Source organism: Apus apus, chromosome 4, assembly GCF_020740795.1.
Source record: "Apus apus isolate bApuApu2 chromosome 4, bApuApu2.pri.cur, whole genome shotgun sequence".
Taxonomy (NCBI): domain Eukaryota; kingdom Metazoa; phylum Chordata; class Aves; order Apodiformes; family Apodidae; genus Apus; species Apus apus.
In genome coordinates, this window is record NC_067285.1 from 26,537,662 (window position 1) to 26,561,538 (window position 23,877).

Here is a 23,877-nt window from a genome sequence, read left to right on the forward strand (position 1 = left end):
TAAGTTTTTCAGGACCTCAGATAAAGTTGGTCCCTGTGTTGTTCTAAAGAACAAGTCTTAAGAGGAGCAGCTGAGGGATCTGGGTTTGTTTATCTTGGAGAAGAGCAGAGTGAGGAGAGACGTTATCACTCTCTACAAATACCAGAATTGGGGTTGTAGTGAGGTGGGGGTTGGTCTCTTCTCCCCAGTAACAAACAGCAAGACAAGAGGAAGTGGCCTCAGGTTGGGCCAGGGGAGATTTAGATTGGATATTAGAAAAAAATTTCTTCACTGAAAGGGTTGTTAAGCATTGAAACAGGCTGCCCAGGGAAATGGTTGAGTCGCCATCCCTTGGGATATTTAAAAAATGTGCACATGTGGCACTTAGGGACATGGTTTAGTGGTAGACTTGGCAGTGCTAGGCTAACACTTAGACTCCATGATCTTAGCGGTCTTTTGCAACCTAGGCAATTCTATGATTGAAACCCTTTCTCCTTACTAAGTAGTGACTTCAAGCACCTAATTCAGATTATCCAGCTCTGAGTTTGAGCATAGCTGCTATCTCACCTTAACTCCAGTTCTGGTAGGAAATAAGGCTATTTAGTTGCTGGTTTCTAGTGCCTTAACTGAGAACTTGGAGAAACCCCAAAGGGTGTCCAGAATTGGATCATTGTAAGAGCTTCATGTTGTTATACTGTGTCTTGTTAGGCATGAAGTTTTTACTACCCCAATGTTATTCTCCTTTGACTTTCAACAGTTCTTCAGTGTTTTGTTCACTTTACTGAGTCATTAAAGTTAACTTTCCCCCCTGAGGAACAGTACATGAAATCAATATTCAAGGATGTTGCAAGCAGCTAGAAAGCATTGTAATTAACAAAGTTAGCTTAAAGTTCCCAAATCTAGCCAAGTGTGTGAGAAAAAAAATAATATATCAATATTAACCCGATATTTATTTTTCTTTGAGCTGGATAAAGAAACAAAGTTTCTCAAGTACTTACAGAAAATACCAAAATCAAACTGCTTTGTGGAAACCTATCTGGAACTGCTTTTTAAATTTTAAGATGGTAAAATACTCCAAATATTGCATGATACAGCAACCCTCAGCTACATCATAAAGTACAAAGAAACATACCTTGGGAAGAGAGAAGCTGTAGCTTACTGGACCCCAGTGACAATGCTGTTCTAGTCCCTACTCACCTGAATAAGGATGTCTTTCTAAGGCTGATGTAGAATGGACCCCAGAACCAAAAAGTCAACTCTTGTTTCTTATGGAGCTGGAGGCTGAACTAGAGGTTTAATGAGTCTCGTTAGATGCAATGAAGAATCAAAATCTAGCTTCCATGTACTCAAAGAGCAAATTAAAATAGCCTAAGTTCTTCAGTACAAGTCAGTATCTATATAAAAAGGCAAGTGGAAAACATTAGCAACTCTATCAAATTAGTAGCTTGTCAGAGGCTGTAATGTGATATTTTGTTTACTACCGTGCACCTCAATTAACTTCTAGACATTTTAGTGTCCATTCATTGGGCAAATGCTCTTACAGTGAGACCGCTAAATTAATGAAGTTGTATTCATAATGCCTTCCCATTTTACTAAATAAGAAATCAATACTAGCATAAAATAGAGCCATTTAAACTAATAATATACCAGGAGGACTCCTGAAGAAGGCTCTGAACATTCCTAGCGCTCAAAAACGTGATTGACCTAGATACCACCTCTCTGTTGATAACCATTAACATTACAAAACCTTTCCCACACAGCTGTGCATTTTGTATTACACTATTCAGGGTGTTTTCTCACAGAAATGTGACTTCTGCATAAAACTTAGTAAGTATGGATGTATATGGAGAGATTTACTTTTCAGTTGATATACAAGCAGATTTTTAATATCTAATAGTCCTTACTCATGTCAAATCTTACTTCTCTGTTTCACAGTAGTAATTGTGAAGCTTGGTTGTTTTATGTAGAATGGCAAATTAATTACCTTTATGGAAAGGAACTTAAGTAATTAATGTTATTTCTGCTGCAGAGATGCATCACATGGAAAACTATTTGGATCCATAGAAGTATCAATGACACCTGCTAGTCTAATGTTAATCCCCTTGTCTTCCTTTTTATACCACTAGGAGGATCATTGTCCTTCAGTGTTCTTAAAATGTGCTTTCATTCAGTACAGTTCATTTATGATTTAAATTTTATTCTAAATAGGATTAAGGCATATTTCCTTTTTGCCTGAAGCTATAATCCTTAATTTTGGTTGCTATATTACACCCAAATAAAACATGTGAACCCTCTAATGAAGACAGTAAGTTCAGTTTCTAAGTCCAAATTCGAAGTGTTGAGCTTTACCTTAATTCACCAGAATTGTGAAAAACTGAAGTATACATTGAAGATCTTCTTAAACATACTTTGTTTTTGTAAGGAAGAAATTATACAGCTTTTGTATGAGACACATCAATGAGCTTTCTGTCAATGTGGGGAAGGAAAGAATGCCTGAGAATGAGTGTCTTTTGTTTGGTTGATTTTCCTTTTCTTTTTTATTTAGGGATTAGCTTGGGAAAGTGGCAGTGCTTATTTTCTCTGAGACTTAACCATTAAAAGTTGGAGGCTTTTTATAATTTAGCTCATGACTGAATGCTCTGTTTTTCTCTCCTGGATTTTCTGTGTGGTGCTTGGGCATGCTCTGATAAATGCAGGAGTACCTCTAAAATCTGGTGCTATAAATAAGGCCGCTTTGTAATTTCTTCCTTATCTTAATTTAGGAATTCCAGTGGCTGTGTTTCCTAGGTATTTACAGCTATGGCAATAGTGGCACAGGAAAACTGCAATAGGACTTGATGTTATTGTCTTACTTACTCTTCTTGGTATGAAATCACAGTGTGTTACAATTCTCAGTAACTTATTAGTGTTATTATTAAAAAAGCTTTTTGGCAGTCTCAGTCCAGTCTGTGTGGACAAAGGCCTGATTTTAAAATTTGGCTTTTCTCTACTCAGTTACATGATAGAAAAATTAGTATAATGGGTCACAAAACTGCCCTAGAATAAATGGCTGCACAACATACAAGGCAAAAGCAAATCAGACACTAACTGTTCTGCCAGAGTTCATGTTGATTTATTATATCATTTATTCAGTACAATGTCATAGTTACAGCCTAGACACTAAGAATTTCGTGACCACTGAATTAAATCCCATTTTCTTCTAGAAGTGGTATACTCATGATAGAGCATGCAAATGGTGGGGTAACCATGTGGGCTTTTTTAATTAATGTGCATTATTGCTCTCTGTTCTATACATCCTTAAATATGGTCACATTTTTAGAAGAGGGGCTGGTTACACTAAGGATCCAGTCGGCATTTGCAAACATAAATATTTGACGAAGCATCCATGTATTCTCAATATGGAAGTACCAAAAAGTATTTACGTGTCAATTTTATAAGACTGTTGAGTTTAGCATATTTTGTTTTTCTTATGTCAAGATTATTTGAGGATAGAAAGGAGCACCTTACTCCTTCAGAAAAATCAATTTATTAAAATGTGTAGTACAGAAGCAGAACCTAGTGCTAAAATTTTGCATATTTTTAAGCATTAATGTTTTAAGTCGTGCTTGTGGAATTGCATGTTTTGAAAACTATTCCACACTTCAGTAAGAAGTGCTTATTTTGGAGCTAGTATAATATATAATCCCATTCTCTAGGTTTGCATAGTTTATGCTTCTAGGTACAAGTTCTGTGCTTGTCTATCTTGTGAAGATTAAATATTTGTTCATTTGCAAGTACAAGTATTTCTTCACACCTGTTGATTTGCAAGTACAAGTATTTCTTCTGGCACCAGTTTAAAAAAAAAAAAAAGTTGGTTGTTAAATGTTCATATGTACTTGAGTGAAGGGAGAAGAGGCAAGTTGATAAAAATGCAGTTTGTGCCAAAACTGTGAGGAACCGTCCAAAGAAAGATGAAAACAGTAAAATAAAATGTCAGAAATTTTACTAGGCAACTTAATTACTCTGGAGATAGCTTCTGACATCTTCATTCAAAGCATACTGAGGAAAATACATTTTTACTGCGATAATAACCTGCTGTTAACAACAGGATACAGATGTTCTAGGTTATTGTTTTCACACTTAAAAGAGCTGTGAACTGAAGCCTGACTTTGGTGGTTTGTTTTACATATTGCTCTGAATATATTGAGGAATATAATCCCCTTAATTAGTCTGATTTAGGATATCCTGGACTTATTCTCAGTGCTGATTTTTTTGCTGTTAGTGTTGGGGTTTTTTTGTGATGACTGTCCTAATTCAGAAATACTTTGAAAGTATTTGAAACAATTTTGTCAGTTTTGAAATAAAAAATCTTTCCTTCTGAATGGGTAGCTTTTGTTTTGAAATTTACATGGGTAATAAATTTCAAGTTGTTTTCTACCAATGAAATTTTGCATCTGTCAGGAGATGGAATGTCCACATTTTGTCCATTCCAGCAATTGCAATTGTTGAAATCACATTCTGGAAGAGAAACTTAAAACGAATAGCTGGCTCCTGCAGCAGTAAGCCTGGTGTCATTTATAAAGATTGTCTTTGCTGTAAGTCATGGAAATAGGACTGAAGTATGCTTCCATAAAGTCTTACAGACACTTTTTCACTATTTGAGATGCATTTTTTTCAAAAGCAGTCTCTGAGACTGACAGTGGCTTTAACACTTGTCTCCCACAGGAAGTGGGAAATGGTCATGTTTACACGCATTAAGTGAGTTAAGTTCCAAATGGAGCTTCCATGGTGAATTAGAGAACTTGCGCTTAATTCTGATTCTAATGCCTTCAGTGTTTAAAGTGTCCAGTGATTGATGATTTTGAATTGCAAGCAACTTCTACTTTTAGATGAATATTTATTTATGTTCTTTTTTTAAAGGAGGCTTTGATTTAAGGAAGAATTTCCCCAACCTCACGAACTTTTATCAGTTTCTATGTGTTCATAACTGTACCTCCTAACTCTCCTTCAGCAACTGCCCATCAGTCAGTAATGGGCTCTTTGAAGCCATGTCTCTGCAGGAGTCTCATCCCAGCCAAGGCTATTTAGTAGTAGTGCTATCCCATGCACTGTTCTTGTCTTTGGGCCATGTATTCCCCCTGGAGTGTAACCTGGCAGTATTGGGCTGTACAAAGCCAGGGAGGGCTACATAGAGACTACCTTGAACTGATTTGTCTACTTTGCCCTTTTACAGAAATCTAAAGCAAACTAAGATCTTACTGTGGGCTTTTCTTTTGTGCAATTGATAAAAGCTCAGTCTTCTGTGTTTTTCCATGTCCATGCTGCCCTCAGAAGTATTTAGGAGGAACAAGGACTTAGGATGGCTGGAGTTACAAGAACATACTCTATTTCTAGCCCTGTCAGGGTGCTCTAGTGAGGTATTTCTGTGTGCTTTGCTGATTAAGCAAATGTTAATGTTTCAAAAGATACAGAAATAATATCTGCTTTGAAAGTCATGCACCTGTCACAAAAGTTTATTGATAGACTGTATAGTTTGCTATCTTTTTCACAGATCATACAACTAGATATTCAATCCCGTCTGTACTGTAAGGAGGTGAAATATTGTTACAGTAATGTTTGTAACAAAGTTCTCTATTTGGATTTCTATACTGGTATTTTCTCACAACATTTTTGTTTCTTATTTGGAGTTTGCAGACATCCTCATGAATTTGCTTATTTTCCATGCTACTTGCAGGAAATGTCAACTATCTGTAATAGCATCTAGGATGCTTATATAGGCCTGTAAGTATTTATGGATTATTTAAAAAAATAAAAAAAAAACCCAACACTTTCATATTTTCCAGCCATCCTATCAGCAAAGAAAAAAACATCATTATCGAGAATATTTGTAGTGTTTATGTAAGGCATCCTGTTTAGGTGTTTGGACTTTCCCTGTTGTGGATCTTCCATTAACTTTACTAGAACATAGACAACTCCAACTTCAGCTGGTGAAAGCAACACAAAATTAAATATTCTTGCCCCTAAATTTCTGTCCATTTCCTGATCATACACAGTAAACCACACACAGAAAATGTAGTTTGAGAAGCTACTGGAAATGGCATAGTTAACTGTTCCATTTTTTAAAATGAGCTTCTTTTCAGAAGCTGTTCAGATGAGAAAACTCACAAATATTCATGGGTAATAGCAGAGGTTTAATGCAAGGATTTCAGGTCAGAAGACCCCATCTCTAAAGGAAAAATCAAGAAGTATAAATATGAGATAAAAAGTTAAAGGTCTTTTGTGCTACCTTTTCTCCTCTGATAGGTGACAATTATGTACAAAGAGAAGAGAGAGTCTGAAATCTTTGTTTACATCCTGGCTAATGTGTTCTACAGAGTGATCTGGAAGGAAGGAAGGAAAGGAACCAACACTGTGCTTTGAGGAGACATTAACATAAAAATTTATAGCTCTATTATACCTGTGGTGTATTCAGGCAAGTAATGCAAACCCCTATCTTTTATGTGCTGCACTGCTTGTTAGTGAATGTGGTGTAAATATTTTGACAGTGACTGTAAAGGGTTTTTACAGTATTTCATAGTTTGGGTATAGAATGAACTCTAAAGGAGACAAAGCATATATTGTCTGCAGAATGCATACAAAATTAATTGTGAGCCACACTGGCAACAATGGATGTGTAGCACATTTGATTTTCTGTAAACCTGAAGGAGAATACCCATTGTAACTGCATTACTCATTTAGGTAGAATTTGCAGAGACTCCCAGAGGAGTAAGGCACCCATTTCAGAATTTTCTTAGGTTTTTAATTGCTTTAAGGAATCTCGTCCTTAGGGAATTAAGAAAGCTTCTGAGTTCTGAGTTTTCTTGATTCTATGTGCTACTTTATCCTGGCAGAGCAGAGACATGAATCCATATTATTAGAAAAAACAAAAAGAAAAAAAAGACAAACAGGCTTATGTGTTTTTACATATGATAATTTTTCTTGATGAATTTCTTCTGTGCATTGAGGCTCAAGATGGTCCTATACACCACAGCTTGTCTAGGTCATGGTGCATTATCAATAGGCCTCATCCTTGCCTGAAGAGATCTCTTGCTGTCAGAAAAACATTATTCCTCTTACTCCTCTGGGCCTTGGTTTTCTGTATGTCTGTACATAGTGCAGAGCATTCCTTCCACACTAAGCAAGACGCCCTGAGAAGGTAGCTGAGATTCACTGATGTGTTATTTCCCAGTTGTGCACGTATCTTTCTTTAATGTACCAGTATGGTTACAAAGGGGAGGAATGGTGAAGAATGGGTAATGGACTCCTGCTCACCTTTAACACACAGATTTTTCTGAATCCTAGGTATGCTACTGCATGCATTGCTCCTGAGCTTGAGCAAAAGAAAGGGTGGTGAATGTGGAACAAAGAAAGGTTTCTCTAGAGGCTCTTCAGCCAGTGTCATTTCGCTTTGCTCATGTAGCTCAGAGAGGAGGCCAGCCCTGTACTGACACTGAGTACTCAGATAACCCACCTATGACATGGCCAGTATATTTCAAATGTGCATTTTACACATTTCTAAATTATTTCTGAATGCATCCCAGCTTTGCCTCCTATTCCAGTTCTACGCAGGCAGGAAAATTTTAGTTTATTTACTCATATTTTAGGTTTTGCTTTTTGTGATCTAGTGCACATTTTTTCTCTATTATCAGCACTGAGGCCTATAGCCCCTTACTTAGTGACACTTGTGGATACTGTTCTATTTACTAGGACTTAAATCAGATTGCCAGCACACAGCACAGCATGAAATATCTGCCTTCTCACCAGCTGTAAGAAAGAAAAGCAATTCATAGGAACTCAGTACCCCTTGGCTCTTGAGCTCTTGCCATGACACTTGTAGACAGGTTTTGAAAAACAACAACAACACTGTAATTGTAGGGTTTCTTTGGTTGGTTTGTTGTTTTTTTGTTTGTTTTGGTTTTTTGGGTGTGTGGGGTTTTTTGGTTGTGGTTTTTTTGGTTTTGGTTATTTTTGGGGGGTGGGGGACTGTTTGTTTTGGTAAAATAACCTGGGCTATTTATTTTGATGCCCAAAATGGGAACAAAACTCTTCTGAAGATCTAGTCCCGTATGATTTTATCTCACATTAACAGCAGATGGTGAATAGCTTTAATAGCTTTGTTTCTGTCACCAGCCATCTTTGATTTACTCCCTGGCTTTGCTTTCCAGTCTTTATTGCTTCTATTCTGAAATAGCAGAGGCAAAGCTCTTGTTATCTCTCAGCCATAGCTTTTCTTACATCGTGCTGTCGGCTTCTTCTTTCCCTATTTGTTTAGTTGCACTATCCAAAACTGTATTGTGACTAAAAGGAATGAGGAGGGCAGGATGACACCTTTTTATGAGTGGCACACTGTGAGATCCTACTGCTGCAAATATTTGTGCATGTGTGTAATTATGCATGCTACTCCTGCTGTAAATGCTGGAGAAATTACAAGGTATGACCTAGATATCTGAATTATCCTTTGGATATCGCTGTTGCAGATCAGTCCATAAACCACCATAACTGGTAACAGTGTGTTAAATTGTATGTGACATAAGTAGTCTTAAGTCTCTCACATAAAAAATTCATTCTAGACATCAAAGTTTTGTAGATTAATCATGTCCTTCCCAATGAACAACCATAAGTATGTTCAGTCTTAAGTCCACACAGACTTGCACCTATGGTCGAGAATAAAAAAAAGTCAACCTGAGAAAACTGGTTTTTTGGGTGATGTAGATATTGCTTTTTCTTGAGAGCATAAACCATAGGTACTCTAGGTCTTGCACTGCAACGAAACAAGCACTTCATCTTCCCTGCTTTTATGCTTTTGAACTTTGAGTGGTTGTAGCAGCTGGATTTTTCTCCTTCTCCTAAATGTGAGTCAGTCACTAGTGTTATGCGTTCAAACATTTGTTTCAGTCCTTAACTGTCCCATCTTATTATGGGATCTAAGAAAGTTAAGATTTATTCTAAATCTTAGTTTCCCAGCTTCGGTTTTCATCTTGGCTTGTGTTTCTGTTTCTTGTGTATATTTTCCTTTGTTGTGGTCTGTAAAATCCAAGACCCCCTCCGTTAGGTTCATAGATTAGTGTTTTTACAACCTGTTATTGCACTTCCTGCCAGTGGTTTATGTTAATGCTGGCATGATAATGCAGGCTGTCAGCTCTCCCTAAACCATACTGGTTGCAGTTGGAATAATCCCTTCTGAATTTTTGTTTACTTTTCTGATTATTTCTTTCAAAACTCATTTACTTTATTCATATTTTGGTCCCAAGGAGGTTGGTCTTTACTTGCAACTACATGATTTTCATTACGGTAATGACGTAGGCAGAAAAACTTAGGTATCTTCCTCTCATAAAATAGAACTTTTCTGTTTTGATTAAAAATACCCAAGGACCTAAAATCTTTTCTATACGTATTTATTTTTAGCTTTCATAGCAGTTTGTTCTGAAATTTGTTTCAGCATTTTTGCAAAGTGAGGTGTAATCCAACTTTTTACTCTCAAATTAAGTCACAGAGTAAATTTATTTGGACTTAAAAAAAAAAATTATTATTTCCCTTTGGGAAACTTTATTCCAAATGGTATAGTTATAGTAGTATGCCTGCCTAGCTCAGTTTTTTGGTTTGAAAAAATGGGAGGGATTGATGGGTGCTTAGAAACTCATCCTTCTAACCCTTGTGCCATTTTATCACTATCTTTCAAATTACTGGTTAGATCTACCTGTATAGTTGGACAAATATAGTCTTGTACATTATTCAAGAGTTACCTGCTAATTCCTCATAATTCCCTGTGTTTACTCATTTATTTATTGGTTGCACTTGCTCTAGCTGTAATCTGTCTGTATGACCTTTAGCATGTAAATTATTCATGTAATGATTGCCAGGAATATTTGTATTCATACGGGCTTTGATCTAATCCCATTGAAAACAACGAGTTACTGATATTGGCTTCTCTGTGGTTTGGATCCTGCTCCTAATTTTGATTGGTGACCTAAATCACACACTTCCCTTAAGTTGTGTAAACAGGATGAGTCTCTCTCCTCTTCATTGGTTACCTGTGAATATTCATAACTGTTTAACAAATCAATTTTGCATGAAATAGAAAGCTTTTCATAATGTTCATGAAAGCACTTTTGGCATGAATGCTCTCATTAATATTTATTCATGCCTGTATTTGTGATGCTTGTGCTCTGTGAGTAAAACCTCATGCACTAGAGTGTTTGAGATCAAGCTAATGAGAAAACATGAAAAAAGACAACATTAGCTAAACAAATTGCTTCTATTGCAGAAGTGTAAATGGATGCTTCTGGGCTGTGTTTGTACCTGCTGTCCCTCTAATCTTAGCTGATCCCTTGGCATCTTAATTGCACATATGCATATTAAAAATGTATTGATCATTAAAAGCCAAATTATCTTTATATATTGACATTGTCATTACATATGGTACATTAGACCACTGATAGATTACAACATTGGGCATGATGTAACTTTATCTGTATAATAAAAAAATAATTGTAGACCTCTAGTATAAAATCTTGCCTTGTTGGCAAAGTTTATCAGCTTTTCTAATTTGGATTCATGCTTGTTATGGCACTCTCTTAGCAAATATTGATGTATTTAATCTCCTGAGTTTCACTCAAGGAGTGATGTATATAGAATAATGCTGAGAGAAGAGTGGGAAGCTGAAGTGTCATTGCATAATATTTCAGAATAGCATTTCCTGCTGTAGACTTAGATGGCAGCATGAAGATTTCTTAGCTGTGCCCACTAAATTCATAATGGACTCTTCAGCTTCTACGTGAGCTTAATATACTCTAAATGTTAGGATGTTTTTTTTCTCTTTGTGGAAGACTGGTGGCAGTAGAAATAATATAATTACAACAAAAATGTTTACACGTGCCTATCATCTACAAATTATCATTACAGGTACTCTATTTAAAATTCAAGCTGTTAATTTGGAACATGTCAGCTGGTGATGAATGTCCTATGATTTCAAATAACTATCTTCCAAAATGTTATTATTTTGCTAAGAATCCAAAATTTCATATGTATAAGCATTGCAAAGCTAGAATATTTAAAGTGGACACGTAGATGCATATAATGTGATGTGATGTGATAGATGCAAGCAGTGAATTTTGGGGGCAGGGGGCTAAAACCCAAGCCAGCTGATAGGGTTTCTATGCTTTCAACAGGATTTAGTTACACCTTTGATCCTCTCCCAGTCAAAACCCTATGGCTCTTTTGCAGTGTAAACAAACAGCAGGTAGATGATGTGAGTTTCAGTGGGGTAGCTAACTGCTGTCCAAATACACTATTGTGTGTTTGGTCACATGATGAGTTAAAATTATTATACTGATGGTCATGTGATTAATTGTAAGATATAAATTAAAATGACTGATTTGCAAAGTTGTGCTTGTATGAAAGGATTACTGCTTTTGATAGTGTTGCTTTACACCAAGTGGAAATGTTGCCGTTTTCTTTTCTTTTTTTTTTTTTCTTTTTTTTTTTAAATGAGATTAGCAAGAATTAGGAAGAGAGGAAAATTAGCTTTCAGAGCATCACTGGCTTCTTTTCCAGATAATATTTGCAATTAATATCCTAACAAGCACAAATTAGAGCATCAGTGATTCTAAACCTTTTGCCAGAGCCTTGGGAAACCAAAGTTTCTTGACTTCAGTTCAAACAATTTTAAATGTTTATGTAGGGGTTTCACAGATGTTGTTTATTTCTTTACAGCCATCTCAGGAGTGAGCAGTGCCACTCTTTCACTAGTTGTCTAGAGAACAGTCTAACATTTTTTCAAGGGTGGAGGGAGACTTCCATTGCTGCAATCACCACCCACTGAAGAACTGAACCAGTGAAAAAATAAAATTACTGGGAAGCAGAGAGAGAGGGAGGAGGTGGTGGGGAGAGATGGTTTCTCATGAGCTCTTAACAGCATCAGGAGAAAAAGGGAAGAAAGCAGCTGGCTGATAATTTATTACATCATCTTTAGCAGAAAAGAGAATTAAAAACAACATGGCCGTGAGCACTGTAGCTTTTCTCACCTACTCAATGATATAAGCACCCAGGAAGAAATAAGGTCTGGCAAGGAAGATAACATCATGTAGAAGCCTGTAGTGTTTTAAGCTCTATTAGTGGGAGTTGAGAGAAGGTTGTTTAGTGTTAAAATATTTGATGCTAAATGAATTTCATATTATATGCCTGATAGCAATGGTCATTCAAACCCTAGAAATATCCTAAGAGTAATGTTCATTGTAGAATACAAATCCTCTTTTTTTACAACTCCATTTTTCACAAACCCTCTGTTTTTATAGGTGCTAAATTTTCTAGGTCACATACTCTAGAAGGGCTGCATAACAGCTCTGACACTGCTTAGAAAAGGGGTAGTTGTAAAAGCACTCAGTTCCTACCCTAAAAGTCACCAGCATTTTTGCAATCTAGAATTACAGTATAAATATTGATTATTGGAATTAATGTAGTACACACTGGTCATGGAACTGTTTATCCTTTCCTGTATCATTGAATGCTCTGAGCTTGTTAGTGTGGCTCATCTACATGTATATCTAGCAGAGATTTGTCATGGAAGGAGGCATCATAACCACTAATGAAACCTTTCATTGTATATTTAAATTAGGGCAATTTGAGAGAAGACTGGATGTTTGCCTTAACAAATAGTGTAATTTCAGAACGATTTTTTTGGTAATTATTGAAAGATGGCAGCTGGCATTGGGATCTAGTGATACAGTTTCACATACTACACTGTATGATATGGATTCATATTAGTAATATCTTTTCATTTGAACAGTTTAAGAACTAACAATTCATCTTGGAACCCTTTCAATAAAACTGGTTTTAGTTTTGCAGAGTGCACTAATTGACACTTGGCTGACCAATTGCATGCTGTTTCTAAACAAATACATACATTTGCATGTTTACTGCCTGTTTTGCATGTCTTGTGCAAAGGTCCTGTAATATCCTTCAGAAAAGAGAACTGTCCATCATTCAGCAGAGTGTTTATGTGCTTCTTCTTAGTACTGAGGTTATTTCAGTAGAGACCTCTGAGCCTCACTGAGACTCAGCCCTTGTCGTGCTCATCATTGCACCAAGTAAAGCTAAAAAAAATTAATTAATTAATTGCCTCATAGTGGACAAGAAATGAAAGAAGGAGATGCTTTTCTATCTTTCCTAACATCCCACAGTGCTTACTTTTAGGACCCAGAACTCCTCAGTCCCTTCCTCTGTCTCCCAGATGCATAATTTTCCATGTGTGCTTAATTAGAGCATCCCAAACTTTGGTCTTTCAGGTAGGCCCTTCTGTGTATGAATTGGTCATCCCTGGGCTGTGGTTGTTGCTACACTAAAACACTGTGGCTTTTCAGTACTTGGGATCTGTGAAAGTTTCACTAGAACATGTATAGTATTCTACAATGACAGGCAGTTCCATTAAATATGACATGTATTGTTTTGAGACAGTTTAGCTTCACAGAGAGTAACTTTGGAACCTGTACATGTATTATTTAGTGATATTTGTGCCATCTTCACATTTAGGATGGCCCAGTTCAACATCTGTTCTCGATTAAAGAAAGCATCTGGTATTTCACAGATAATTATGAGACATAAGCTTACTGTCCTCTAGGCCTGCCAGACAAACTGGAACCAGGATCTCTAGGTGGATGGTAAGACCTTGTTCAGTGCAATTCTCATCATCCCTTTTACATTGTCAGAATAGGGTGTATCTGTTATGCCCTGTTTGCAAGCAGAAGTACCAGCAACTTCAGTGTTTTGTCCTAGGATTGGAAAGAAAAACAGAGATGAAGATTTTTCCAACAGAGAAAAATAAGATGGGGAAGTTCTTGAAAGCTTTACTCATGTTAAACTTTATCCCTTGCTTACTCTGAACATCTGAGTTTATGATCCTTCTTTGGCTCTGACAAATAAGTTTGTCATACAGCAAAGGAATTAATTCACCTATAAAACAACCGTTTGGTGACCAGGATATGGGGACAGAGTTTGTTCCCTGGTTGAGTTTGCCCAGAGTTTGTCCAAAGAGAGGTAAGTTGGCTCATAAAGAAAATGATCACAGGATGACAGTTATGTACTGCAAGAAGCCCTAATTTTGTATTGTCTTATCCTGGAACAAGGTGCATAACTCATTGCTTAGCATTAATTGTAAAGATTGGGTCACTTCTGATCAGCAGATACAATATTCAGTCTTTGTGTTGGTGCTCTGTTGAGTTCATGGCTACAGTTTTTAACTAGGGCAGACTTGTGATATTAAGCCTGAAAGATCCCAGAAGGAAAGGACTGTGATCCTTGTTTCTCGATTTCCTCTGTGGCAATGTTCCCTGGAAATGCAAGCTTGTGACTAAGTAATCTAATGTACCCATTTCTGTTAGGAGCTCTGTTAGTTGCAGGAATTTATTTCTTTCTGCTCAAATTTATCTGTATGCATCTTTGCATGTGTGGGTGTATAGATACAAATGCTTTTGCTCCTGGCACTTGTTTTATGTTCCTCTTTAGGACCTATGAAACAGTTGTAAGACAACACAGTCAGAAGTACTGCAGAACACTTGCTAATACCAGCAGTGTGTTGCGAATTCAGATTGCAATGCCAAAACATGCTCATCTGCTAAATCATCACTTGTACAGAATTCACTGGTCTGACAGGCCAGTTGTATTTACTCACTTCCTTTGAAAAAGCAATAAGGATGGGAAAAAGCAATTCTTAATCAGATAATTAAAAAGCACATCCCACCAAAGTCCATCAACTTTCTTATAGCTGTCCTTCAGAAGGACACAGCATAAACGTTGTCTCCATAGCTCTTACTCCTCCTATAAACTCTTCAATTTTGACAAGTTATGCCATTTTCATTTCACTTCTGCTCTGTATTTGTTGCATTTGATTTATTCTGTCAGGTCTGTTATCTGCATAACCGTAGGGTTTTTTTACTTGCCAGGTATCATCAGCCGCCAGGAGGCAGAAGAGTTGCTGATGAATAAATCTGAAGGAACATTCCTGGTGCGAGTCAGTGAGAAAATCTGGGGCTATGCATTGTCTTATCGGCAGCAAAGTGGGTTCAAACACTTCCTGGTTGATGCTTCCGGGGATTTCTACAGCTTCTTGGGGGTAGATCCAAACCGACATGCAACGCTGACAGATCTTATTGATTTTCACAAGGTATCACTTGCTAGGTAGAGATAAGTTGCTGAGTGGAATGGATGAATAATTTAAAGAGCAACTGTATAATTTGACACCATGCTGGAAAGTAGAAGTAACCATAGTGGGAAAAAGAATATGCATATATATTCTACAGTAACACTAACTGTAACATATATAGCTTGTGTCTTTTGTTGCAGTGAATCAGAAGGATTTTGCCCTTCTTTTAAATGCTTCAGCATGTATTTTTTGTCCACTTGTAAGCAGATTGTTACGCAATTCATGCTCTCCTGGGCTAAAAATGGACTAATAAGGGCTGACAGAGCTAACACTTTTTGAGCCTCTTTGCTGTGCAAAATTGGATTGGAAATACCATAGAAATGTCTTTCAATGAAATTTCAGCATTTTTCAGGCTTTGATGTGAGCACTGTAAGGTGCAAAAGCAAAGGAGTGGGGCCCTGCAGTATAGAAGGGAACATGGAGAAGTTCTCTTTTAGGGATGTGATAAGGGTCATTCCTTGTACAAAAAAAGCCTTAAAAGAGTAATTTACTTTGCTTCCAATTTGTGTTTCTTGTTGCCAGGCTGTTACTACAGAATAGCACTGTTTCTGAACTAGCACTGTTTCTGATAGTATAGGTTGTTTTCGTCATCTTGTATCTCTCCACCTTCATCAGGTTTAATTATGCTTTTTCCTTAGCCACCCTTTAAAATTCTCTTCATCCCCTCTTCTAGTTTTCTGTCCTTTTTCATTATTTTTTCAGTCTTGTCTCAAAGTAGTTTTAATAATTTTTTGCTCTTCCTTTTCTTCACAGCTTTCAATTTTTTTCAGTATTCCAGTATTCAGTCTCACAGACACTAAGTAGAGATGATTTTTTTTCTGATTTCCCTTTTCTTTTAATTCTTTCTTTTATTTCCACTAGTCTGTGACATCTCTTCAGTCAAACCTGCACATTATTTCTTCTAGTTGTAACATATTTCAATTCTATTAGCAGTACAGTAAAAGTTTTGTTTTGGATTTTATTTGCCTAACAAAAAGAAGTTAAGTTTCTCAGAATTTATATTACATGAAGGAAGATAGATAATAAAAACATAGATGTTCACTTCCTAAATAGAACTTTTCAGCCACCCCCCAGGAAAAAAAAAAAATAAATTAAATCAAGGGTAGAAAAATCCCAAACTCATTCCAATTTACTGAAAATTATTAATTTGTTCTTAAAGTTAGATTTTGGTTGGCTTCTTCTGCTTCACCTTCTTCATCCCATCTTAGCTGCTGGCAAGTGTGCACACAGAAGTTTTCTTTGTTTAAAGATCAAATAAAAATTTAAGACAAATGGGGTTTGCTTTAGTGTCCCCTCACAGATCATTATGACATTATATTCCCAAATGGGAGGACAGTAGGTGTCATGCTTCACAAAAAACATCCTTCCCTAATTTGATTAAATTCTCTCTCAATGGCCACCTTGGAAGTCAGCCGTTCCCACACTCTCCTTCCTCTATTCCAGTTTTTATTGCTGAGCATAAAATTAAATCCTACAGAATATCCTGCTGGCCAGTTTGGCTGAACTATGAACTATCACTACTCTAGGAATAAGTGAAAACCCAAGTTCTCTACTTTTAAATAAAGTTTTTTTAATTCATCCTGGTAATCAATTACTGGAATGACAGACTTGGCATGTGGGTATTTAATTAATGAGATTAGGTGCTATTTGTAAAGAATGTCTTTAGCCTAGCAAGGTTATCTTTCACCTCTCTGCAATCAGTCAGAAAGCCATTGCTGTTGGGTGTGAGCAGTCAACATTGTGCTCTTGCTCAGTCTGCCTAGGGAAGCTTCTTTCATCCCAGTGACTATAGAAGTATCATAGCAGGATTGGCATGTCTGTCAAATTAACCCTTGAGGGCATCCTTTATAGGCATCTGTATCTGTTTTTTGTAAGCATCATAGCAACTTAAAGGTAGTACAAATCACAGCCTTTTTAAGTACACCAGCTGTTTGATTTTACTGTTTGATGCTAGCATGAGTTACTACAGGCAGACATAAGAGATAAACAAGAAGCAAGAAGAAAATGAATAGTTGATAGGATCATTTTGCTGGTTTGTATATATTTTATCAAGCATTTCTTCATAATTGGTTAGCAGTTACAGAGGAGTGATGGTCTTTATTGCTATCAGTTGCTTTTCTTAGAAGACAGGGAAAGGTTTAGACATCTATAAATGATTTTTTTGTTGGTTTTATCTTTCTAGGAAGAAATCATCACATCCTCAGGTGGGGAGCTACTACTGGAACCGTGTGGACAGCAGAAGAATCCACCAGACTACAGCCCTTTATTTGAATAACTGATCCAGGACTAATAGGAATTCATTCTGGTTAGCTGTAGTAATAGACAGTTAGAAAAGTAAACACTGGAAAGTAATCAATAAAATTCCAAAGCCACTGGTCTTGTGGCCAAAACAAGTATGCTCCTTAGGAGGCTCAAAATATTTCTGGTTTGTATCTGAATTACCATCATTATTCATATGGCTAACATTTTTAAGGTGAGAAATCACTGGCAAATTACAATGAGGACTATTCCCAGAAATTTTTCAAGGGGTATGGCCAATTGTACTGAATGCTAAGTTCCTCTCTTAATTTTCTTAATATCTGAGATTGAAAATGCAAAATCCAGCAAGAACTACTGGTGGGAACTATTCATGGAGCATTGCGCGAAGTACCAATATTGGTGAACAGAGTCTTTCTTCCAAAGCAGGGTTTATGAGGTTACCTTGACAATCTCATTACTCAGTGGTGCACTTTTAATAACAAGAGCAGCAGTCTGAAAACATCCTTTTGTAGTTGGTGCTTTCTTAAATAGCTGTGGCTGCCATTGTGCTTTTGAATTCAGACCTATGAAGTTTACCACAGCAGAGACAGAATAAGGTAATTCACATTTTATTTACAATTTCATGCAGTCCAACAGCCTTGGAAAGAATTTTACTTCTCTACAAGTGGCCAGTTTATTCTAAAATAATTATTCTAACAAAAGCAGTATGTCCTGCATCAACAGCAACAACTCTCACTGGCCTTGTGTTTATGCTTTCTGATGTGCAAGATAGGTGCTGGAGATTGCTAGCTTTACTGGGCTATAGGACCAGACACTTTAGCTGAGCTAAGAGTGAAGGTGGGCATGGTATATTTATCCCTAGAAAATGTACAACTAATTATATTATCATCACACCATTTCACATTTAAAAAAAGATGCACACAATGTCTTCTTGATCCATTTGTTACACATAGTAAATCCCATAAAAACAGACTAAAATGAGGACACAGCAAATAAGTAATGCTTATTAGATAAGAGACAGCTGGGCTTAGCACAGCAAGTAGGCTTACAGAGGTAACACATTCTTTACCTGTGTGTCTGATACCTTGAGAAACAAAATGACTTGGCACCTAGTTAAAGGGTCAAGATGTCCAAGTGGTCATGATCCTCTGCAGGTCACCAGGGGCTGGATTCTCTAAATGGGATACAGCTCTGCAATTCTGAACATACTAACACTGATGTAGGCCCCTAGTAGGTTCTATAGTCTCCATTAGATGAGAAGACTGGGATGTGTGATCTGGGATCAGAATATACCTGGTACAGGCATATACAGATGCTGAATCCAGCTACCTGAATGTGGAGCTCAGCACTCATGGTATTTCAAATATGGACTCCATAAGATAATCACAGAGTAAGTTGTGTTTTTTTTCTAATAGAACATTCACAAAGTGCAATCTACTTTGTTCAAAGAGCCCCACTATTTGTCAGCTGCTTCTTCTGAGAAACTAGCTCTGCACTTGCTCCTGCTATGTAAGCATTGCAAGGACCACCTCAGCCTCAAGTTATTCACAGCTGCATATGTTCCATCCCAGAACAACTGGTCTCCTACTTCATAAGAGAATGGAAAGGGACCTTTTAAAGTTAAAAAATGTAGGCATCCCCAGACTTACTTCCACAGTCAGAAAGTCGCAGCTGGCTGTGTAGGACTGAGGGTCTAAAGGTGGTATGAGTAACTAAAGTGGTATTTAGACAGAAGACATCTTTGTGGACTGGTGTTTTGCCTTTTTATAACCAGTGATGCAGTTCCCAGCAACTGCTTGTGTTTTGTTTAGCTGATAAGAAGGCTTGGAAATACTAGCTCTTTAGGTAATGTGTCCTGTTGTGATGTAATCAGCATCACAACAGCATCATCATTTTGACTTTGGAGCACATTTCCTACTTCTAGTTTTCTAAATTTTTTTCACTAAATTCCATCCATTTCTCATTCTACATTTTACCAGGCTTTAAAATAAAGCCCTTTTAAGTTCTTCTGCAAATGAAATTACATGGAAAACTGCAATTTCACCTGAGAGTTTTATTATGCTAATAAATGTCAGAATTCTCAAGTAAAGGAATTGCGTATTTTTTTCCATAGCCCTGCAGAAATAATGAAAAATAGCCAGCCAATTCATAGAGTTACCAGGAAATAAAAATTCAGCAATACATAACCAGAAGCAGCAGCAATAAAATACAGTGCAGCTTAACCGAAGATAAATTTTGAAGGAAACAAAAAGAGATCATAGCAAGCAAAAATTAAGAACAGAAGCTTTCCTTGGCAGAGATGAGCAGGTGCTGCCAGTACACTTGAGGGGTGTGAGTGAAGTATAAGCATGGAAATGTTTTCTAAGCTAACAAATGCTTCTTGCTGCCTTCCAGAAAATAAATGCACTATGAAAAGCTAACCACTTAGTAGGAAGAAGGGAAAGCAGTGAAGCAGTAAATATGGAAAATTAAGAAAGTAAGAAAAGGGAAAATGCACTTATCCCGTTGTTTCAAAAGCATTTTGGATTTTTGCTACCCTGGGAGGAAGACTGGGTGCTGCTACCTCCCTTTCGCTCTGCAAATATCCAAGATGGGAGCTGTGAGCTAAATATACCTTGGAGGTCTGTAAGAATTGAGCTGGTCCAGACTGCAGCCTTGAATGCTGCATTTGCTTGACACTGTCAGCCTCTACATTCAGTGCTCTCTGAAGCTGTTCACTGTATACAAACTGTTTGATTGCTTCAGTTTCATTTTCTGGAATGGCTAGCTTTATTCTACTACCCAGCAGCCTTCAGGTCTGATCTGTTTTCTAGGGGTAGCTGTTGTTGAGTTGGAAGAGATGCATGCTACCTATTTTCATAGTAAGATTCTCTGTCAGTATTTCTTGTCAATGAGACCACTGGGAATACACTGAGACACACCTATTACAGTAGTTCTGTTTCATAAGGAAAAATGCTACAGGATTAAGGAAAACTTTTAAATTGCCTTTTTCCCCATAATTCTGTTTCACCGTGGTAAAATATGGCATACAAGATCCCAAGCTTGTTTGCACCTATCCTTGAAAAAGTAGCTCTTGAGGATTTATTCTTGATTCTTATTGGATCCACTGATGCATTCATTTTTTCTAATTTTGTTTTAATCAGTTATTGTACATAGACATCTCCAATGTAATACAGCTCTCTCCTTTCAAAGAGAACAAAAACCAAGCAAAGAAATTGACAGCAATCATGGAGATTATCAAGGTCATTCATGAATGTAGGTGCCATTCTATTGCCTCTTATAATTACTGTAATTAAATAATTATGTACTATGGGTAATTACATATTAGTTTTATAAAATAATAATCCAGGACAGCTATTGAGTACTGCATCCCTATTGTGCTGAAAAAGTACTGAACAAAAGAAGACAGCTCGTGCCTTAAGAAAGAGATGTAAAAATCTTAGTTATACAGAGATTATTTTCAGACTTAGTAGAAACTATTTCCAAAGACCAGACTCAGAGTAAGAATTTCTAGTAGATTCCAATGACTTTGAATCAAATAAATACAATCTATTTATTTGCTGAGGTGAGCCAAGATTAATACACTGACTACAGTAAAACAATTCAGTTGTGTACAAAATAGGGATCCACTTCTGCTCATTCCTCCCCTGGGTCCCTACAGACCTGAGTATAGAGGATTTGTGCAGTTACACCGCATTTCACTGCAGTCTAAATTCGTCTCTTTACACAATCCCACAACATAAACCATATCTCAGGTGAAATGTGGTAGTTCACAGTGGGAGAATTTTTTATCTTCCTTTGTAGGAATAAATTGGTTTGCATCATTTATAGGTTGGAGTTAATTTTTAAATTATTCTCAGGGTCTGACTTTCTTTCCTGTTTTATTATGCCTTTGCTTTTAAGATTCCTTTTTCAAGTCCCAAAAGGATAGGGTTAGTGACCTCTGTGAAGTAATAACGTGTCCCTGCCTGGGCTATCAATTGCAGAATGAGGTGTTTGCGTTTGGCCAGATGTTTGATTTGTGTTTTCTGAGATGAATCTTGTAGGTACATACTGTCTGATGATAATGATGCATAATTGATTTTTATAGCTAATTTCTTGCCATGCAAGTGCTGTGTGAAACCTTCTCTTCAAATATTTGTGATTGCTCTTGTAGCTTGTATATTTACATTATGACCCATAGCTAATGCAAGTTTTCTACTAGGCTAGAGTCTTCAATGAGTTTGGTTTCTTCTCTTTTGGAATTTCAAGTAGTTTTAAATTATGATAACATAATTTTGTGGTATCTTTAAGAAGCATCAATAAGTGACTTTTCTTCTGGAGGAGAAAGAACTTCAAAAAAGACTGGACATTTAATTTTGTCCTGATTGTGTTCATTTGATCTATGTGCAAAGGAACTCCTTAGCCTGTTTGTCTCCTTTAAAGTTTAGCTGCTATTTCTCTCCTTTTCTCAGTTTTAATGAGAACTGTATGTGGGGGAAGGTCATATGCTCACAAGTTGTGGAGAGAGAGGAGAGGAGGTAAGATTATCTTATTCCATGTTATTTTGCATACGTCAGCAGGCAACATCTTGAATTAAGTAGTTCCTGAGATGCAGAGCTTTTCCTGCTTAGCATTCAGAGGATAAAGGCTGAGACCTGCTGTCACTCCTTTTCCCTTACACACCAGCAGCAGGAAGGTATTCATACTGGGCATGAGAAAGGCCCAGATGGAGTTGAAAGAGTAACATCACAGTGCAACAGGATGGTACATAATTGTCATAGAATACCAGGTTGGAAGGGACTTGAAGGATCATGTGGTCCAACCTTTTTAGGTAATACTGCAGTTTATATGAGTTGGCTCAGCACCCTGTCAAGCTGAGACCTAAAGCTGTCCAACGTGGGGGAATCTACCACTTCCCTTGGGAGACTATTCCAATGTTTGATTGTCCTCATGGTGAAAAATGTACCTCTTGTGTCCAATCGGAATCTCCCCAGGAGCAACTTGTGCCCATTACCCACACCTTGTCTTTTCCTGTGAGTCCTTGTAAACAGGGAGTCTGCATCTTCTTGGCAGCCACCCTTTAAGTACTGGAACATGGTAATAAGGTCTCCCCAGAGCCTTCTCTTGTCAAGGCTGAACAAACCCAGTTGTCTCAGCCTCTCCTCACATGGAAGGCCCTCCAGTCCTCTGATTCTCCTTGTGGCCCTTCTCTGGACCCTCTCCAGCCTGTCCGCATCCTTTTTGCAGAGCAGGGACCAAAACTGAACACAATACTCCAGGCATGGTCTGACAAGCTGGAGAGCGGCTTTGCAATGACAGCCGCAGCTCTCTCAGCACCCGAGGGTGGGTGGCATCCGGGCCCATCGATTTGTACAGGTCAAGTTCCTGTAACAGCTGACACACCAACTCTTCCTTCACTAACGGCAGGTCCGTGTCTGCATCAACCTGGACTTTGTTCCTGTGTCCTGGGACCCAACAGCACTGGTAAGGACAGAGGTGAAGAAGGTGTTGAAACCTCTGCCTTTTCAGCACTGTTGGTGACCAGCTCACCTCTCCTGTCTAATAGTGGGCCAGTCTTACTCTTCTGTTTCTGCTTGTTGTTAATGTACCTGAAGAACCCTTTCTTGAAGTTTTTGGCGTCTCTGGCCAATGTCAGCTCAAGCTGAGCTTTTGCTTTCCTACCTGCATCTCTGCATGCCCTGGCAGTGCCCTTGTAATTTCCAACTGGTAAGATTCCACTTTTCCACCTCTGGTACATTTCCCTTTTGGTTCTGAGCAGACCCAGAAGCTCACATTTAAGCCAAAGGAGTGTCTTACTCTGCCTACTTTCCTTGACCTTACTACTGTAGGTCAAGAACTCTGAAAGACACATTTTGTATGTTGGTGTGTAGAGGAGTAGGGATTGAAAATTCTTGTTCGGTAGAAGTTGTATTTTAATTATATTATTGTAATTAATAGTCAATGCATGCGAATACATGGCCAATCTTAATGCACTTTCTATTCTACAAATTAAGAGAACATAAATTGCCTGAAAGCAAAATCAGAAATATTTGTGTTACTTATAAACAGGAGTTAATATACATTCTTGAATGATATTAGGGGACAGAGAATTTTAAAATGTATTATGTGTCAGTATCTGGGTATGAGAATGTAGAAGCTAAGCACTGTTTACCACATGCAGCATAACTTCTCAATGTAATTTTTATAGCACCTAACTTCTCTCCTGTAGGAAATACTGACAATATTATAAACAAGAAAATGTCTTAAGATGTAGGAGTTTAACCTTAATAATAGACTTACATATTTCAGCCAATCATTTCAGAAAGCTGTAGAGTGAGCACTGCTCTCCAATTCGTGAGATAGTCTGTTGCACTTGTGTTTGTCCTTGGTTGTCAAACCTGTCTTGCTTGTGATAGCCTGATGCTAATGAGGAATATGTTTTT

General features: G+C 37.4%; 1 protein-coding gene across 9 annotated transcripts in view; it reads left to right on the top strand.

Moving 5' to 3' along the window:
- The window catches only part of SH2D4B (SH2 domain containing 4B), a 66,845-nt gene extending 48,892 nt beyond the window's left edge, over window positions 1-17,953 (top strand). For 7 of the 9 annotated variants that reach the window (XM_051619296.1, XM_051619297.1, XM_051619298.1 and 4 more), the window contains 2 exons: window positions 14,934-15,154; window positions 17,376-17,953. In XM_051619296.1, the coding sequence (XP_051475256.1) occupies window positions 14,934-15,154; window positions 17,376-17,468 (314 nt within the window). In that variant the 3' untranslated portion in view covers window positions 17,469-17,953. Of the gene's footprint in view, window positions 1-6,261; window positions 6,396-14,933; window positions 15,155-17,375 lie in introns of those variants that run through there. The other 2 variants (XM_051619294.1, XM_051619299.1) reach the window with 2 other exon arrangements.
- Window positions 17,954-23,877: the final 5,924 nt, after the last annotated feature.